The sequence below is a fragment of the Lycium barbarum genome, chromosome 11 (genome assembly GCF_019175385.1).
Source record: "Lycium barbarum isolate Lr01 chromosome 11, ASM1917538v2, whole genome shotgun sequence".
Taxonomy (NCBI): domain Eukaryota; kingdom Viridiplantae; phylum Streptophyta; class Magnoliopsida; order Solanales; family Solanaceae; genus Lycium; species Lycium barbarum.
In genome coordinates, this window is record NC_083347.1 from 124,148,862 (window position 1) to 124,167,734 (window position 18,873).

Genomic DNA, 18,873 nt, shown 5'->3' on the forward strand with positions numbered 1-18,873 from the left:
GGCCATCAATCATATAAGGGAGGGCCTCAAGGCATTTTCAGTGGAAGAAAAATGATCCTGACAACACAAGGCTAGTAATAAGCCGAGAGAAACCCACGGTCACGAACATTTGTTTCAATATTGTGCCGATTGCATTTTATTTATTTTCCTTTCATGAGTGATGACTGGTGAGTGGCAAGTATGATGAGTAAAAACTGACAGAAAATGAATTGGATTTAGAGGAGCTGCACAATGAGGAAATGATAGTGTACAGATACGTCTTATTCAAAATCCAATTGATTATATAGCCCAAGAAATTCACTATTAGTACTACACTATATATTTCCGTGTGACTTATATAGGTCACAAGTTCGAGCCGTAGAAACAACCACTAATATTTGTATTATGACAGGCGGTTTACATCACACCTCTTGAGGTGCGACCCTTCTACAAACCCAGCTAACACGAGATGCTTTTTGAACCTGACTGCTCTATTTTTATTTTTTTTACTACAATATATAATAAGCGTAAAAAGCTCGCCCAAAACCAAACGATTGACATTGAACTTTCGCTTAAACAACCAAAAATAGAAGCGTCAGCAGTTTATTATCAATTTTAACACTTCTACCTAAATATGTATATCGGTCACTTTTAATCAACTAACTCAAGCAAATTCTAAATATGATATTTTATCTTTTATGATTATGTTGTGTGTTTTCCTAACTTTGTCATTTGGCAGTGAGAGGTTCGTAGTGGCACTGGTACGTATATGTCCATTGCCTATCAAATCAAGTCATCGACTAATCAAAAAGCAAACGGACAAAAGCTCAGTTATTGCTTTCTCTGCCTCTCTCAAGTCTCACCTATCCAACCTATCTCTTTTATGGTGCTGCCTCTTGTTTAAGCAAATCTTCAACAATAATCCTATATGATTTAAAGGACTTAATAGCAGTGTTTTAAAAGGCGAGAGCGTAAGGCGGGGCATTTTACATCTGTCTCAGTGAGGCGTAAGCTTCATGGGGTTTTAATTTTTAATATTTTATAAAATGATATAATTATAATAAATCTTTTAAATAGGTGAAATAGTGTAAAAAAATTAAAGAAAACTATAAATAAGTGTATATATATATGCTCCACCTCCAAAAAAAAAACCAATTAGAACAATCTATTATACGCTACTTACAAGTATAAGTGACTGCTCGTTACTTTTTTGAGATAGTAGAAGACTAAGATAAATAATTGAAAAAGAATATATATTAGACATTCTAACAATAAAAAAAGGTCTTGACTTTTAAATTTAATGTTTCAGTTTCTTTTTAAAACATTTGAGTAATTACATGTTGACTTTTGAGAATTTGGGTATTATATTAAGGACTTATTTAACAAATTTCGTTTTAGTTTGAAGAAGTTTTCTGGGCTTACGCCCCAACAAAAAAAAACTCGCCCCAAACGTCCGGGCGTACGCCCGGAGTTGCTGGGCGTACGCCTTTGGAGACTTTCGCCCCGACCCATCACCCCGGAACATTTTTGGTAAGCCCCTCCCAAGAACTCGCCCCGAAAACTCCTTTTAAAACACTGCTTAATAGTACATGTGAGAACACTACACTAGGTGGCAATTTTAAGTTAATATGGAGGAACTTTAAATTTAGCTACTACACATGATGATCAGGCCATTCTGTCCGGTGATATTATTGTTTTCTCCTCAAAAGGATAAACTTCCTCTTTTATCTTTCACTAATATCCAGTTTGACCGAGAATCTAAAATTAATTTATTTTGAGACATGCTCATCGGAGAGGTATTTTTAGAGAATAGTAATTTATATTTCACAAACCAATTTGAAAAATACTTTTACATACATATATTTATAAAATACTACTAATATTGGAAAAGTACTATCGTAAAGGATGAGATCTAGAGTAAGGATGCAACAAGCATCAACAAAATGAGTCCTTTTCAGTTTCGTATGAGTCGGTTAGATATTTATCAGTTATATCTTTATCGGTTAGATTATGCAACGATTTTTGATATCATTGTTATTTTACCACGTGATAGTTAGCGTGTGATATTACTCAGAAAGTAGTCGTTATATAATACTCCCTCCGGATAAAAAAAAAATCACTTAGCCTTTTTTTTTTTTATAAAAAAAAGAGTCTATTTAGCAAATCAACAAAGAATTAATCTTATTTTTTCATATTTGCCCCTATTAAATGTTATATGATCAAATTGCAATGCCTATTTAATTAGGGATAGTTTAGTCAAATTATCTATTTTTGTCTAGGAGTTAGTATTTTCTTAAGGAGTGTGCAAATGACTAAGTGGACTCTTTTTTTTTTATATGGAGGGAGTACATAACTTGATTGTATAACTTTTATTTTATTTATCGGTAATAACTTCAAGCTGATAATAAAAAAAATGGACTTGCTTTGAACCTTTAATGTCATGTCCAACTCTTTACTGAAAAGATAATTTCCTATAATCGCTTATAATTTGAATGAAAGAAATAATATTTTAATTTTGTGTGTGTTTTAGTTATCGATCACATGTGTTATCTTTTACTTCTTTGTTAGGTTTTTTTTATCCGATATCTGATATTTCCTTTGAGACTCGACTAATTTAAATTGAGGTCCACTTTGAAGGATGAATTGTTTCCTATCAAAGGCGATTCTATTTTCAAAACTGAAATCCGTTAAAAAAAAATATAGCTAAAATAATATTTCTAATCGACTATAAAATAAAAACACCCACCCCGAAGGGTTATAACATTAGCAAGTCGACTGAATGAATAGGTGTACATGGGTGGGGGACTGATTCCGATCCATTTGTCAATTTGCTGCCTAAAATATCGTCCTTTCTGAAAATGACATTGCAAATTACCATCACATGTTCATGTGGCACCTTCTCTAAGAATTCCCACTTATTTCTTCCAACACCTAATTCAACTAATGCAAATAACAACAGACAAAAAGTATTAAGCAAATAGGCTACTCCTGGCTTCTCGTTGATGGTCAAATTAGCAATGATGAATGAAACTAAATCAGTAATTATATGTTAGGATTCACGAGTCATAATTATAAGTATTGCTCAGGTTCAATTCGAGGGCTAACATATAGACAGATGCAATAGCCTATTTAAAATTTAAAAGTAATCGAGTTCAATATTTAAGATTTTTATTATTAAACTTATTTTGTTTTGAAATTATGAATTCAGAATTTTCATTTGAAAGTTAGCTTGATGTCTTTCGTCACTTCAATTAGAATAGTAAAGAAACTGTTATCTATCATATTCTCATCATTGTTTACACTTACACTATATATAGACGTAGACTTTTTAAAATCTCATTTTTTAACGATACAGATAACCAATACAGATATAATAAGCAGCTGCTCGTAATTAAATAGAGACGACAGAAATAAAGTTCTATATATATAATATAACCTTTTTCTTTGTTTTATTCTTTTATCCACTTGGTTGAAGGAGTAATAAAGTTCAGTACATAAGGCATTAATACTATACAGAACTTACGTAGAACTTACGTTTAATAGAAGTAGACCGCATTACTTGCATGTCTTATTCTTGCAGCAGGACAGGGTAGTTACAAATTTACGACTTCGCAGTGTCAGGACCAAACTATTAAACACCATGCATCCATATTCATTTAATTTGCATATTGCCCTTGTAGAAAAGACAGAGCAGAAAAACAAATGTTATATTTAATGTTGTCACCATCCCCCAACATGTGGTCAATTGATTTTAGCCCTTAACAAATTTACTCTTAATCTTATATCATTGTATATATAAAAATCTGAAAATTATATACAAAAAAATATTTATAAAACCATTTTCATCTAGTAAAGAAATATGTACACCCGTTTATTCCTAAACGTGAAACACAACCTGAGCATCAAAGTACCAAAAAGTGTTTTCTTTATAATTCTCCCACAAGGTAAAAACGACAAAAGAAAAAAGAAAACTCACAATAAGACTTTTTCCCCGCAGCTAAAAGGGAATCTGGACAAAGCTGAAGCCATAGACTTGCCACTTTGCCAGCCACAATCCTATGTAGCCATCACATGATAATAATTGTAAACGGCATATAATTCCGGAAGAACATTATATATTTTATAATTTGAATGGATTAAAAACAATTTGTGAAAAAAAAAATTGTGTGTCATTTCCAGTTTCTTTATTTATAAAAAACCAAAATATTTTATAAATAAGATATGAAACATTTGTCAAGGACTATCAAATTAATTTCATAGTCAAAACTACAAAGATTGCATGTTTCATTAGGATATGGTGAGATGTTTGTAATCTATGTCCTTATAATGAAAGATTAGAATTTAACCCTGTATCTATATATTACTACTATATATATATATATATATATATATATATATATATAGGGACTTTTGTAGTCCTCACAAGAAATTTTAATTTTTTTTAAACTTTTTAATTAATTACTTTTAGGTCTTAATCTTATTTATTTAAGTCAATTTTTTTTTTTTGTTTATAAGGTCTACTTTTCAAAAACTATGAACCTCCTACCTCATTTTTCATGTTCTTTGATTTTATGTTTGGTGCTCGATATCCGCATTTGAGCTCAATTAATCCAGATAATTCGCACTGTATCACGCCCAATCGGGGGAAGCGCTCCCTCCAAAGATTTTTTCCATATCCATGTTCGAACCCCTAATCCCTAATTAAGGGAGGAACAACTCCATCTGCTGCACAAGTTAAATTATGTATTTGTCTTAAAAGTTCATTAACTATGTATAGATTATTTATTTAGAACTAAATAACTTCAGAAAATTAGGATACATAACTTATAAATGTCAAATTCTGGCTCCGCATTTGATTTGAAGTAAATAATTTCATCAAAATGGAAGTTAAAATATTAAAGGAGTGGAATAAAAGTTTTGCTTTCATGTATTGAAAATATACTTATATGAAATTTAATTATTACTAACGTAATTACCACTTGTGAAACTACAATGGGTATATATAATTGTTGTTATACACTTATACTAACACAAATTATATTTCTTTAATTAAAATATTTATTTTTATATCTCTGATCTCACATAATTAGTTTAATAAGAAACACCAAACCATTTAAGTGATAAATTTATATTAATCGAATCAATGATTTGAGTTCCCACTCATTAAGCAAAAACAGACCTTTTCCCACTCATCATTCACCTGGTTGTACTGTTCTTGTATTCTTTTACTTTTATAGAACACAAAAAGTGGGAAAAAATAATAATAATATCCTAAATAAACACTATATATGGGAAGCCAAAGGCACAGTAAATTATAATGATTCTAATTTTTGGAGTGGGACCAATCCTACTCATCCGAAAAACAATAACTTCGCTTTCAAGTCCCAATTTTTCTATGCCTTTATGAGTAACGCAACATTGCCCTTTGCTATTCCCCTGTTTTCAGTATTCTCAGACTTCTACTTCACTTTTGCTCTTTCTATTCCACAAATTTTGTTGTTTTCATGGATTAATTTGTGATTGTAACAAAGAGGGTGGTTGTGTTTTTTAGCAAATGGGTTCATGTGTATCAGTTCACAAAGACTCTGAATCAGCTATGAAATTTCGTCCTTTTTATGGTTCTAAAAATGATAAGCTTGTGATTCCATCACCTATCAAAGATAAACCCACTACTGATCTTCAGTTAAAGTCTCAATCTGCTGTTAATAGCTTTCCTGATTTTGGTACCATTCTATTACTCTTCTGTTTCTTGATTTTACAGCAGAAAACTCTGTTATATATGTTGTTTTGACATTTATTCTGTACCTTTGTGCTTTTTTATTGCTTCTCTTTCTTTTGGGTAGTGAAAAAAATGGAAAAGTTAGTGTCTTTACCAATAGATGGTTAACATGTTTCTGAATTTTGATTGTGAAACTCTTGAGTTTGTCAGATTCTTGCTTTTGTTAATCAGGGGCGGAGTTAGCTTTTGTTTAGACCCTGTATTTGTATTAGAAAATCTATTAAATATGTAAAAAAAAAACTAAGACGAGTTATGGGTTCGGTGGCAGTTAAGAACTCATAAATTTCAAATTTATTAAGGAGGTAATCTGTTTGATTTGATGGAAATCATTTAGGCATATTTTATTAAATTAGTTGAACTAACTGTTGTTATTATCAGAAGTATAACTGTTCTTATCAGAACAGTTGAATTGTGGTTGGTGGCTTGAAAACAACAATTTTATGTATGCTTTTTTGTAATTTGCAGAGTAGCTTTCAATTCCCTTTGTAGAAGTAAGAAATACTACTGATTGAACAAGAAGCTATTTTAGAATCTTGTATAATGCCAAAAATTGTTCGGTTGATGGGGCCTCTGCAGCACATGTTGTCATGGTGCAAGGCAACTTTTTATTTGTGGAGACAACCATTGCAAAAGTAACTTAAAATATCACCATAAAAGAAAAAGAAAATAGTAAGTCTATACATTTAATAAGTACTTCGTATACGTAAAATACAAAGTGGTATATTCTAGAATTTGATGGTCCTATGGAACTTTACATCAGCATATGATGGTCCAATGGAAATTGTAGTTCATGTCTTAATAGTTCTTTTCATCAATGTCTCCATACCTAAGTGAATTATCTTGCTACTGTATTAGAATGTTCTTTCAGATGTCTTGAGCTGAGGTTGATGTTTGTGGTAACACAATTTTCCTTGTTTGACATATTGTTGTGGGTCTATGATGCCATCTTCTATCTACCTATAATAATCAATAAATAGAAGACAATTTTCCTGTTCTATGGATAAAAAGAAACCCTCGGGCCTTTCGTTCAATGACAAAGGTAGTACAACAGCCAGTTGTGTGGTCGGTCTTGAGTTTGAATTCTGCTACGAATCAAGTTTGGTATTTAAGTGGGGAAAGAGGGAAGTGCAGACTCATTATTCTCCGACTTTCAAAACTGAAAACAACAGATTTTAGGTAATAAAAGAATCAAACAGATGAATAAAATTCACTTTTAAGAAAAATATGTCTAATTCTGTTTCTTTCTTGAATCCTTTCCTTTGTGATATCAGAAGAAAAATGTTATACAATTAGTTAGGTTGCTTGTGGCATGCAGCCTACTCATAATTCAGTTCTGTTCATGTGGATTGAAAAAGGTCAAGTCAAGGATACCAGATCTATCCTTGTCAAGCATTCCATTGCATCACCTTGTGTTCTTGATCATGTGCCCAATAATAGCTCTATTTCTTGAAAATCATTTATCCTTTTGTGTATCCTACTATTACACATTGAAAACCTAAGCTATATTGGTTACCAATGAATATTCCCAACCAATCTCGTTTCTCTTTATCAGTTTATCTGTATTAGATAATATTATTTTGAATATTGAATATGAGGCCTTCTGGTTCAGTAACGTTAAAGACACGGTGTATCCTCCTTTTCAACTTTCTTCTCTAGTTTGTCAAAGTGCCATTTAGATTCGTTTCTTCCTGCATAGTGTGTTTAAGTGTCCGGTCGTGTAATATAATTGCATACTTTATCTGAGAATCAGAGACATTTCTTTCTTGTAGGTAGTAAAGAGGAGACCTTCTTTGATTCGCAGGCTTGGTTGGATTCAGATTGTGAAGATGACTTCCTTAGTGTGAATGGAGGTAAGATTTGTGCTTCAACTGATGATGCTTCATTTTTTCTTGATCATTTAAGGAAAATTTCATCAATGGTTAGCACTAAGAGTGTGCTGAGTACGTACAACAAAAAACAAAAGAGTTTTCAAGTCTGCGAGGAACAAATATTGTCAGCATCTGCACTATATTCCTATTTACACCAAAAGGAAAGCAATCAACTAATGATGCTTCATGTTCTTCCATCTTTTCCCTGATCCTTTCCATGTCCCCAGCGGTTTCATAAGCTACAAATGGCACTTTATTTATTGTATTTTGATCGAGTCACTGGTAGTGCCTAATGATTCACCTGGAGGAGATCTAGGCTACAGAAGCAGTACTATTCAAGTACAGTGAAACCTCTCTATAACAACGTTGTTTGTTCCGATATTTTTTGGCTACTATAGTGAAATGTGGTCATAGAGAACATGTCATAGAACATAAACAAAAAATCAGTTCCAAAAAAATTTGGCCGTTATTGTGAAATGTTATATATTGGATTGTTGATATAGAGAGGTCTGGCTGTATTATCAGTTTTCTTATTTTCGAAAAAGTGCTTGTTACACCCTTGCGACTCCCCATTTAGCAGCCATTTCTTGTTTACGTGTCATGGTTTTTTTTTAATACTCTCTTGATTTGATTGCAGATTTTACGCCTTCTCGTGGGAATACACCTGTGCATCCCAGCTTGGCTGGAAATTTAGAAGGTGACAAAGCTGCCCCTACCTCTCTTCAGCAATCACCCCCACAGGAAAAAAAGAAGAGACTGTCTGAACTTTTCAGTGAAAGCTTGAGAAATGAGCAGGAGCAGGTCAATGAGCAAAATGCTGCAGACAACCAAAATGATACGAGTACAAAAATGGAAACAGCATTTACTAGTGATCGACTCCCACCAAGATCCACACCTGGGACACCTTATGCGTCTGTGTGTTACAGCGAAAGAACTCCCAACGAAGAGTATGTCAAATCATCGAAGCCATCACAATGTTGTCTTCCAAGGTTGCTCTCGAGTCGTAGCTTTAGTGAAAGGAGGAAAAGAATGAGCCCGGCGCGTACTGTTGGCTGATAACGGAAGCTGTCTCTCTTAAGGTATATATGTCTCTGCGTATGTGCATGTTTAAGGAATTTAAGGTATAGAATATGAACATTGATGGTCAGTAAAACGTAACGGCCATGAGATTTCGGCGCAAATACACAGATGAGTAGAGTTATGGTATGTTCATTCTTGAATTTGGCGCTTTATATGTATAAACATATAGAAAAACAGCTTTGTTAATTAATCAACCAGTAGTACATTCGTGTTTATGTTTGAGCTCCTCAATGAGCAGATTGCCAGTTTCTCTGTTAATAGCTACCATAGGCCCAAACGTTTGATATGGTATAAAGCATTTGGGCCTTGCAATGGCCACCAAAGATAGCGTGTTCCTTCCACAGAATTAACACCTATTGGCCACTTTTCAGCTCTGTAATGGAAAAATAGTCACTATCATGAGAAAAAATTTACCATGGGAGAGACATATGTATGACATGGTGTGTGAGAAATTATTTAATTGAAATATAATACGGGGCCCACCACTTTATCCTCTCATCCTCCTCCTTTTTCGTCCTCTTCAATTTCTCTCTGCTCTTTTCCTCTTTTTTCTCATTTTCTGTTTTTCATTAATTTTAAAATCAATTCTATTATACACAGATCAAAATTCTTTAAGATATTCTTCCATTTCATTATCCAATTTTTCAATTTCTTCTTAATAATTCAGTTAAACTCCGAACTACCTTAAAAGAAAATATTTGGCCTTAAAAAAAAGTTTTAAATTAAAAAACTGATAACTAAAGATGAAATTTAGGATACTTCGAAAAGTTTTTTTTTTTTTTAAATTAAAAACCACACAGCATGGAGTTGTTGGTGCTTTACACAAGTAGACCCTGAATCTAGAGCTGTGCAAAAATCGGTTAACAGATAAACTGGACCAACAAAGTTTTCAAACATAACTGGTTTGGCCTCCCGCATCTTCACAAAGGTATATCACTAAAATATAGTTAAAAATATAATTTTAATAAGACCTTATGTTCTTATTGGGTTACCGGTTATCCGTTAATAAAAATGTAAAAATCAAAATCGAACTGGTAGTCCAATAAAAAAAATTACAAAATCGTATAAAAATCATTAACTCAATAACTCTATATCGGTAAATCAATAATATTTTTTTCCTTCAATTTTATCGGTTAAACCGATTTTTACACAGTCCTATTCAGAGTCTACTTTGATGACACTTAAAATTTTGAATTTCTCGGATGTAGAATGTAGCAACTTTGAATTGAATATATACTAAAAAAAAAAAACACACACACACAATAAATTTTCCAAGGTGGTAGCGTGGCATGTGAAGAGAAAATGAAATGTCACTAGTGAAAAGGGTAAAAATGTAGGACTCATTGTGCACTTGTCAATTAATAGACACCCTCACACAACTATGACAAAAAACTGATAACTAAAGATGAAATTTAGGATACTTCGAAAAGTTTTTTTTTTTTTAATTAAAAACCACACAGCATGGAGTTGTTGGTGCTTTACACAAGTAGACCCTGAATCTAGAGCTGTGCAAAAATCGGTTAACCGATAAACTGGACCAACAAAGTTTTCAAACATAACTGGTTTGGCCTCCCGCATCTTCACAAAGATATATCACTAAAATATACTTAAAAATATAATTTTAATAAGACCTTATGTTCTTATTGGGTTACCGGTTATCCGTTAATAAAAATGTAAAAATCAAAATCGAACCTGTAGTCCAATAAAAAAAATTACAAAATCGTATAAAAATCATTAACTCAATAACTCTATATCGGTAAATCAATAAAAAAAAAAATCCTTCAATTTTATCGGTTAAACCGATTTTTACACAGTCCTATTCAGGGTCTACTTTGATGACACTTAAAATTTTGAATTTCTCGGATGTAGAATGTAGCAACTTTGAATTGAATATATACTAAAAAAAAAAAAAAGGAAGCACAATAAATTTTAGCGTGGCATGTGAAGAGAAAATGAAAGGTCACTAGTGAAAAGGGTAAAAATGTAGGACTCACTGTGCACTTGTCAATTAATAGACATCCTCACACAACTATGACATGGCATACCTCACACATAGTAAAAAATTTCAAACCTTGACTCTATTCAATGGATAGAACAGATTCGTATACCAAAAATAGAAAGTGTTGACTGATGATTATGGTAGAGTTAGATCATTAATTTCAACCAAGTATTTCATATAGTTTAATCGATCAAGTACAGTGTAAGTTGCAAACATGTGCATGCTGTGTTAACAAAAAGAGGCAATTCATTGGAGTGACCGAAATTGTGCAATGTCGATATTTGCACGGTCAATCTCATTAAATTTTGTTGCCTTTTCAAGGTAAACAGTCAACATGAACACGAAAGTATAGAGTAATATTGAGTCTCCTCTTTCAATTCTAATTTTATAGGTACATTACAATATTAGGTGGTGATTATATATATATATATATATATATATATATATATTTGTTATTTTGTAAGCGGAATTATGTTATTAATGAAAAACTTGTTTAAGGAGTATCTCAAGTTAAATACAAGTAAGGGAAAGGGTCAAAAATAGGTAAAATTACTCAGATGACTATCTTAGGGTAGTTTCCTATCATTTATAGCTATGTTTTTTCAAATTAAGGTATTTTTTCAGATGTATTTGATGCGTGTAAATTCATAGAAACACAGTAAAAAAGAAAACATATCCCTTGATTTTAGGCCATAACGGTGGGATCATTTAATTAGTTATTAATTGGTATTTTTTACCATACATTTAATTAGTTATTAATTGGTACTTTTTACCATACTCTTCCACAATATCAGATTTTAGATTTCTTTTCCATAAACTTTTTCTATTCCTTCATCCAATCTTTAACATTCAAACGTAAAAAAATCAAAAATTCAAATTTTGAAAACATTCAACAGCCAATGTATTTGAAGTTTTCAATATTGATTTCGTATTTTATTTACCCATGTATTTGATAGCATAACTAATGTATTTGAATTTTCCAATCAAACTTCATATTTGAAGTTTCCAATCAAACTCCATGTATTTTATATTAAATATCATGTATTTGTGTAAGTAACAATTTGCATCACCCATGTATTTAGTGGTAATGTATTTGAAGTTTTCAATATTGATTTCGTTTTTTATTTACCCATGTATTTGATAGCATAACTAATGTATTTGAAGTTTCCAATCAAACCCATGTATTTTATATTAAATCTCATGTATTTGCGTGAGTAACAATTTGCATCAGCCATGTATTTGAAGAGATTAATTTGAACAAAATACATAAATATATAGAAAACTTACCATGTATTTGTGTCACCGGTGTATTTGAAACTAGATGAACTGGTGGAATTAATTTGAACAAAATACACAAATATATATATATATAAAAAACTTACAAAAATACACCACCAACCACAACAATTAGTAGTTATATCATAGAACATACACAAATACATATATTTTTCATCTTCTCAAAACCCTAAAAAACTTTCTCTCTCCCCTTCTCTCGTGTGCGCCGCCATTACCACCACCACGGCCTGGAGCAAAAACAATCACTTCCACCAAGTTGATTTTGTGGAAGAATAATAACATAAATAGCGAAAATTTCACGAAACAAACGAGATGGGATAGAACGTGAAAGAGGCCAACTTTGACCACATATGCCTTGAATCGAAATAACCGTACTGAAAATACCGTTTCGGATTGCAATACCCCAAAATAGAAAATCGAATTACTGTGATTTTTAATAATTCACAAGGCAATAGAATTTGAGGTGACGATTGATATAAAGAAGAAAAAAGAGTACTTTAAGGGTTTTTTTTTTTTGAAAAAAAAGAAGAAGAAAGAATACGATATATCTTCTTGATTGGTGAGAATGGAAGTGAAATTTTTGCAGAAGGGTGAAGAGAGGAAGAAGACCTATTTCACTGGGCATTCACAGATTTTTTCTTTTTTTAAAAAGGTAAGAATTTATGAAATATGAGAGAGAATGGTAATGTATATTAAGTGATTAATATTGTTACCATTAAAAGGGGCTATGGGATTGGGAGTACTAATTTTTAGGTGTATTTGCGAAATGGTAATTGAAAGTTACTGTGTAGCTATAATAGTTAAATTAGAAAAATATTTAGTTATTATTAGTAATTAAAATAAAAGGTAGTTATTATCACTAATTATGTATTAGAAATAGTTATAACGCGTAAAAATTCCTCAAAAATATCCCTCTACTTTGGAAAAGGGGTTAAAAATATACTCTGAACTTATTTTGGATAAAAAGATACTTCTCCCATCCTTAAAGTTTTCAAATACACCCTTGTCTTGACGGAAATTATTCCCCTAAATTATTTTTTAAACCCGACCCTGCTAAATAATAACGCATAAGATCTCCTTATTCTCCCAACGTAGGCTTGAAGTTAGAGGGAATTGGGGGAATAAGAGGATCTTATGGGTTATTATTTAGTTGTGTCGGATTTAAATGATGAAGCGAGTTTAAAAAATAATTTCGGGTTATTTTGAGGGATAATTTCCGTCAAGAGAGGGTGTATTTGAAAACTTTAAGGATGAGAGGAATATTTTTTACCCAAAATAAGTTCAGAGGATATTTTTAGCCTTTTTTCTAAAGTAGAGGGGTATTTTTGACCCTTCTCCCTACTAGTAATGGGCTTTACTTCACGAGTCCCAACTTTTTTGCCAAATGAAATTCATGTTCAAATAAAATCAACTTCTGATATTCTTTTTCAATTTCACCCAAATATTATCCAAACAGTAATTCGCTACGAGTGGAGTCAAATAACATAAATGAAAATAATAATAATTCTAAAAAAAAAAAAAAAAAGAACAACATGGCATAAAAATCTACAAAGAGTTGGAGAATGATAATAAGAGGACAAAGTTACATTAAGTCGCCTGTTTATGATTGAATATTGAAATATAAGAGGGATAATGTTTATAGTCTAAATTTGGAAGTAAAGTTTGATTTTTAACCCATGACTTTCACTTTTCAGCCTTCAAAAAGTTAATTTACATCATATTATCTATTCCGCCAATTCATTAATCAATTGTCTGTAAAATAAATGGTTGAATCAGGTTATCACATTGCATTGCACGGCACCGGTTAAAATAATGGTTGTTAAGTACATGTTGGGCGCTCATTCTCTTTCCTTTGCATTTTCATTTCTAAAAGATATTCATACTGCCTTTTCTTTTAAACAATCTTATAATTGGAATTCATTGATCCAATTAATTTAAATTTGTGTGCGTATGACTAATTTAAGGAATCACTTTCGATTAAAAACTCTTCAATCTCAATGCTCGAATCCGATATCTCTTATTAAGAGTGAACGTATCTCCATCTCACCACATTGGTGACATATTCATATTTCATATATATGTTCTTTAATTTGGCGGAGCTAAAAAGTGCGGATGGTTGTTTCCCGTTATCTTGCCATTACTATTTGTTGGCTACTTTTTAAACTAGTGAAATTGTCCGCGCTTCGCGCGGTCATACTGTAAGATAATAAACTTATAAAATGACCATTTTAAAACTTATGATCCTGAAATAACTCATGCAATAAACTACCCAATAGACATTATATATCAATCTCGCTTGAAAAATCTATACCTCATCCTCTGTATTCGCAAGATAAAAGTACTTCTTCCATAAAAGTGGAAGCTGGAAATAGTTACGTTATATTTGATCTTTAGGCCTCTGCCTTTCATAGGACAATAAAATCATATGGCCTATACTAATATTGACTCTGCCTTTCATAGGAAAATAAAATCATATGGCCTATACTAATATTGACAATTAGAATAAAAAAGATAATAAGAAATTTTCTGTAGATTTTCAAGCTTTAATACCATGACTATACACATGTCACTATCACTAATGTTAAAATTTGAAAGATCAAGTGATTCACCATTACCAAAAAAATTGTAATGAAACACGTCTTCTCTATCTAATTTAGATACCAAATATACAAAAAATATTGCAATAAATACTAAAAATAAAAGAAAATCTCGTCTAAGTTGTTGCAATTATTTTAAAAATTAATACGGGAACGTAACACACTAATGCCTCATGCACCTTTAAACTCTGATGTTTTAACCGGTAATTAGCTCCTATATAACTTGATCACCAATTTACTTAGCTTCTCAAAACAAAATAATTTGGCATAACATCTTTTTAAAAATTGAGTACTTCCAACAAATACACTGAGGCACAGAACAATTCAATTAATTAGATTTTGAAAGCCATTTTTAAAGCACTATCGTAAACTATATAATAATGCACAAATCTGAACCCCATTATTAGCTAGTGTCCAAAATATGTATAATACGTGCATATACACTATTTCTCGTTAACTTGTTCTTGATACAAATCAACACCACTGCTATCTCGATTCTTCAAATGGGACCTGTCCGTATTTAAATTAGAGAAAAAAATGATTTATAATTTTTTCAAACTACAATCACGAGAACAATTGATGTAGAATCGGCATCCATAAGCCCGATCAGCTCCCTTCAAGTTCTAAATTATTGCACTTACAATCCAAAGAAAAGTAACATTAAACTATATACAGGTAAATTTTATCATATAAAATGAAAAGAGTAAGTAATTCGTAAAGTAATTATTTCAAATTTCCTGTGACATCTTCTTAATTAACTTCCTTTATCTTGTCACATTTTAAACTTTTTAAAATTAAATTAAGTTTAATAATCAATTCAAATAAGGGAGAAATGTCGTGTATCAAATCGTACTAACACGATATCTAAATTCAATTAGCTCAATCCAACAAATTCAGAAGTCGATGAAAATCTTCAAGTACGTGAGAAATAATACCAGATACCTACATCTTTTCCGGACAAAGAAAACTATGATCAATAAGTAGCAAAATATTTCATAAAGAAATGACTCACCGTAAATCACCAGAGTGAGATGAAAATTTCAGTAGCAGTGTCAGTAAGATGCCAAAAAAAAATAAAAAATTACATGATTGGTTACCTATATCTGGTGCAGAGAGGAGGTGCAAAAGAGAAAAATCAGAACAAATAGAAAACAATAAAGAATTTAAATTTAACTCACGATTTAACCTTTAGATTGGATGCCAAAATATGAATACCATGTATTATTCATTTAGCAATCTTGACAAACCACAATCTTGATGAACCGATAAAAGGTGTAGCATAAAATATATAACGGAATGATATTTGTAAAGTACTCTTGCAAGCAAATAGATAAATTATAGTACTAACATTCGAAGTTTACCTTGCAATAAATAGTAATGGTAGCCATGACTTCACTTGAACGTATTGGAAGCTTATTATGTTTTAGTATTTGAATAAGAAAATCTGGTGAATGATGGAGTTTGTAGGGATTCTTTTATATATCCACCACTAAAATGGGTTATGGAAGGTTGTGTCATTCCATTAATGTGTAATATGAAAAGGTTAGCCAAAAATTTGGCAAACTCATAACCGCATTTTAGCCCCACTTATTAGATTAGAAGCAATGTCACGTAAGTTACGACTATTTCTTAAATATGAGAATTAAATAGGAAAGATAGTTGTGAGGACTCGTTTAAAAACAAATGTGACTATTTTCATTTTTCTTTACAACTTTTCGCTGCCTTCATAATTTTCATTGCCTTTCTTTATTGCAATGAGTAGTAATGGTAGTCATTTATTTTTTAACTATGAGAATTAATTAGGAAAGATAAAAAGGAGACTTCCACACTATGAGTTGTGACTACCCGTTCATAAACAATTGTGACTGTTCATTTTCCTTTACAACTTCATTGCCCTCATATTTTTCATCGTCTTTCTTTATTACAATAAATATTAAAGAATGGAAAAAAATCCAAAAAAAAGGAGAAAAAAGATAAATAGGAATGGTGGCCATAGAGAGGTGTCACATCATCTTGTGTATGTCTAGCTTTATATTATATATAAATTGCAAGACCCTCTTTTCAAATTTGAAAGAAGTTGTCCTTTTCACTCCTTAAGCATATGCACATGTACTTAAAAAGAGAAAAGGATAAAGAGCACAGCAACAGATTCCATGATTACAACTCAGCAGTATGATTGTTTTGACCAGTGGCGAAGTCATAATTTTCATTTAGGGATTGAAAATATGATAAGTAAATACATGAAGAAGCCAAATGAGGTTTAACGACTACTATATATACATAAAAAATAATTTTAATCATGTATAGCAGTGTAATTTTCTGCCGAAGGGGGTTCGGATGAACCCCTTGGCCCTTCATCCCTCCGTCCCTGGCTTTGACGTGTAACATTTACTACCAATTACAGTATAGTAATTTATGTCATCAATGTCGTTTAAATGAATATTATAACAACTTATTTATCTTATTTGAGAAGTTATCAACTTATTCTTAATATAGATAACGTTTATAATTGTTTTTTTATAGCTAGCCTGATATTAATTCTCCATAACGTACGAATGGAATGGTCCTAACTTTTATCCAAGGAGCCAAAAAGGAAACTAACTATGTGCAAGTGCAACAAGATTGTATTGGCCCTTATTGCAATTCTCAACAAGATAAGGCCAAAGCCGCCAACTTGGCCTCACTTTATCTCCCTAAACTAAATACTGGTTCAGCTTATTTCATACGTTTAAAATTTCTAACAGACATTAGTTGAGCTTCAACATCAGATCACAATATTCATAACATACCTTAGATTCCTCTCACTTATGAATATCATCATCGTACCAGTACTTCTACGTAATTAATACTACTGATCATTCGATATTTACACTAAATCAGGTAACACAATAAAAAACTAAAGTGAGAATATACATATTTATTTAAATTAAATGACCAATAATGGTGTAATTGAAAGATGAGTATCTTGCATTTGTTGATTTATTATAAAAGCCTAGCATAAGTTTTTACTATACTTCTATATATGATAGTGTAAGTTATATATGTCGTATTAGAGTACTCCCTCTGTCCTAATTTGTTTGATACTTTTTGCTTTTCAAGAGTAAAACTTCTTAATTTTGACCATGTGTTTGAACATAGAATCATTAAATTTTTCGAAATTAAATTTACATATTTGGAAACTACGTAAAAAATACTATAAGTTACCATAATTAATAATTTGAAATATTTAAAAGACATATGAAAAAACTATCGTCAAAGAACAATTCGTTTGACTCTCGAAAAGCGAAAAATGTCAAACAAATTGGGACGGAGAGAGTAAGTTTTTTTTTTTAAATTATATTATACCATCAAATCAACTTTAAAATATCCAAATATAAGTATTTCAAATGTGGAATGTGTTACCTTGAAAATATATAAGATATGACATCTGCTTTATCTGTAATAGATAAAGATGATAGAATTCATTACCCGGACTAGGTATATTTAACTTGAAAAAATCCTTATACGAACCATGTATATAAAACTTTCAAATTTGTGGACCCCGACACCCATTCTCTACGGTTCCCAGTCCATACGAGAAACTGGAAACAAATCAACAATATGTGGTAGTGAGATGTATAGAAAAGGAATAAACAAATCCACCTTTAAAAAAGTGGTGATAAAATCCTCAAGTTAGTCAGTTGAAAAATATGAATTGGAACGGAGGGAGTAAATTTTTTGTTTTTTGTTTTTTAAATTATATTATACCATCAAATCAACTTTAAAATTTCTAGATATAAGTATTTCAAATGTGGAATGTGTTACCTTGACAATATATAAGATATGACATCATTACCTTGACAATATGTTACCTTGACATCTCTAATAGATAAAGATGATAGAATTCATTACCCGGACGAGGTATATTTAACTTAAAAAATTCCTTATACAAACCATGCATATAAAACTTTCAAATTTGTGGACCCCGACACCCATTCTCTACGGTTCCCAGTTCATACGAGAAACTGGAAACAAATCAACAATATGTAGTAGTGAGATGTATAGAAAAGGAATAAACAAATCCACCTTTAAAAAGGTGGTGATAAAATCCTCAAGTTAGTTAGTTGAAAAATGTCAAACGAATTGGGACGGAGGGAGTAAGTTTTTTTTTTTTTAAAATTATATTATACCATCAAATCAACTTTAAAATATCTAGATATAAGTATTTCAAATGTGGAATGTGTTACCTTGACAATATATAAGATATGACATCGTTACCTTGACAATATGTTACCT

At 31.3% G+C, this 18,873-nt stretch overlaps 1 protein-coding gene across 1 annotated transcript; it reads left to right on the top strand.

The window, feature by feature from the left end:
- The first annotated feature begins 5,371 nt into the window (after window positions 1–5,371).
- On the top strand, window positions 5,372–8,921 carry LOC132617680 (uncharacterized protein At3g27210-like). Its single transcript, XM_060332738.1, has 3 exons — window positions 5,372–5,702; window positions 7,528–7,608; window positions 8,264–8,921. The coding sequence occupies exons 1-3, from the start codon at window positions 5,534–5,536 to the stop codon at window positions 8,680–8,682; spliced, it is 669 nt and encodes a 222-aa protein (XP_060188721.1). The 5' UTR covers window positions 5,372–5,533; the 3' UTR covers window positions 8,683–8,921.
- Window positions 8,922–18,873: the final 9,952 nt, after the last annotated feature.

Bases quoted from the DNA above. Each gene is read 5' to 3' on its own strand.
- LOC132617680 (XM_060332738.1), top strand. From the start codon at position 5,534: ATGGGTTCATGTGTATCAGTTCACAAAGACTCTGAATCAGCTATGAAA. The intron at 5,703-7,527 runs GTACCATTCTAT...TCTTTCTTGTAG, and splicing joins TAATAGCTTTCCTGATTTTG to GTAGTAAAGAGGAGACCTTC. The intron at 7,609-8,263 runs GTAAGATTTGTG...ATTTGATTGCAG, and splicing joins CTTCCTTAGTGTGAATGGAG to ATTTTACGCCTTCTCGTGGG.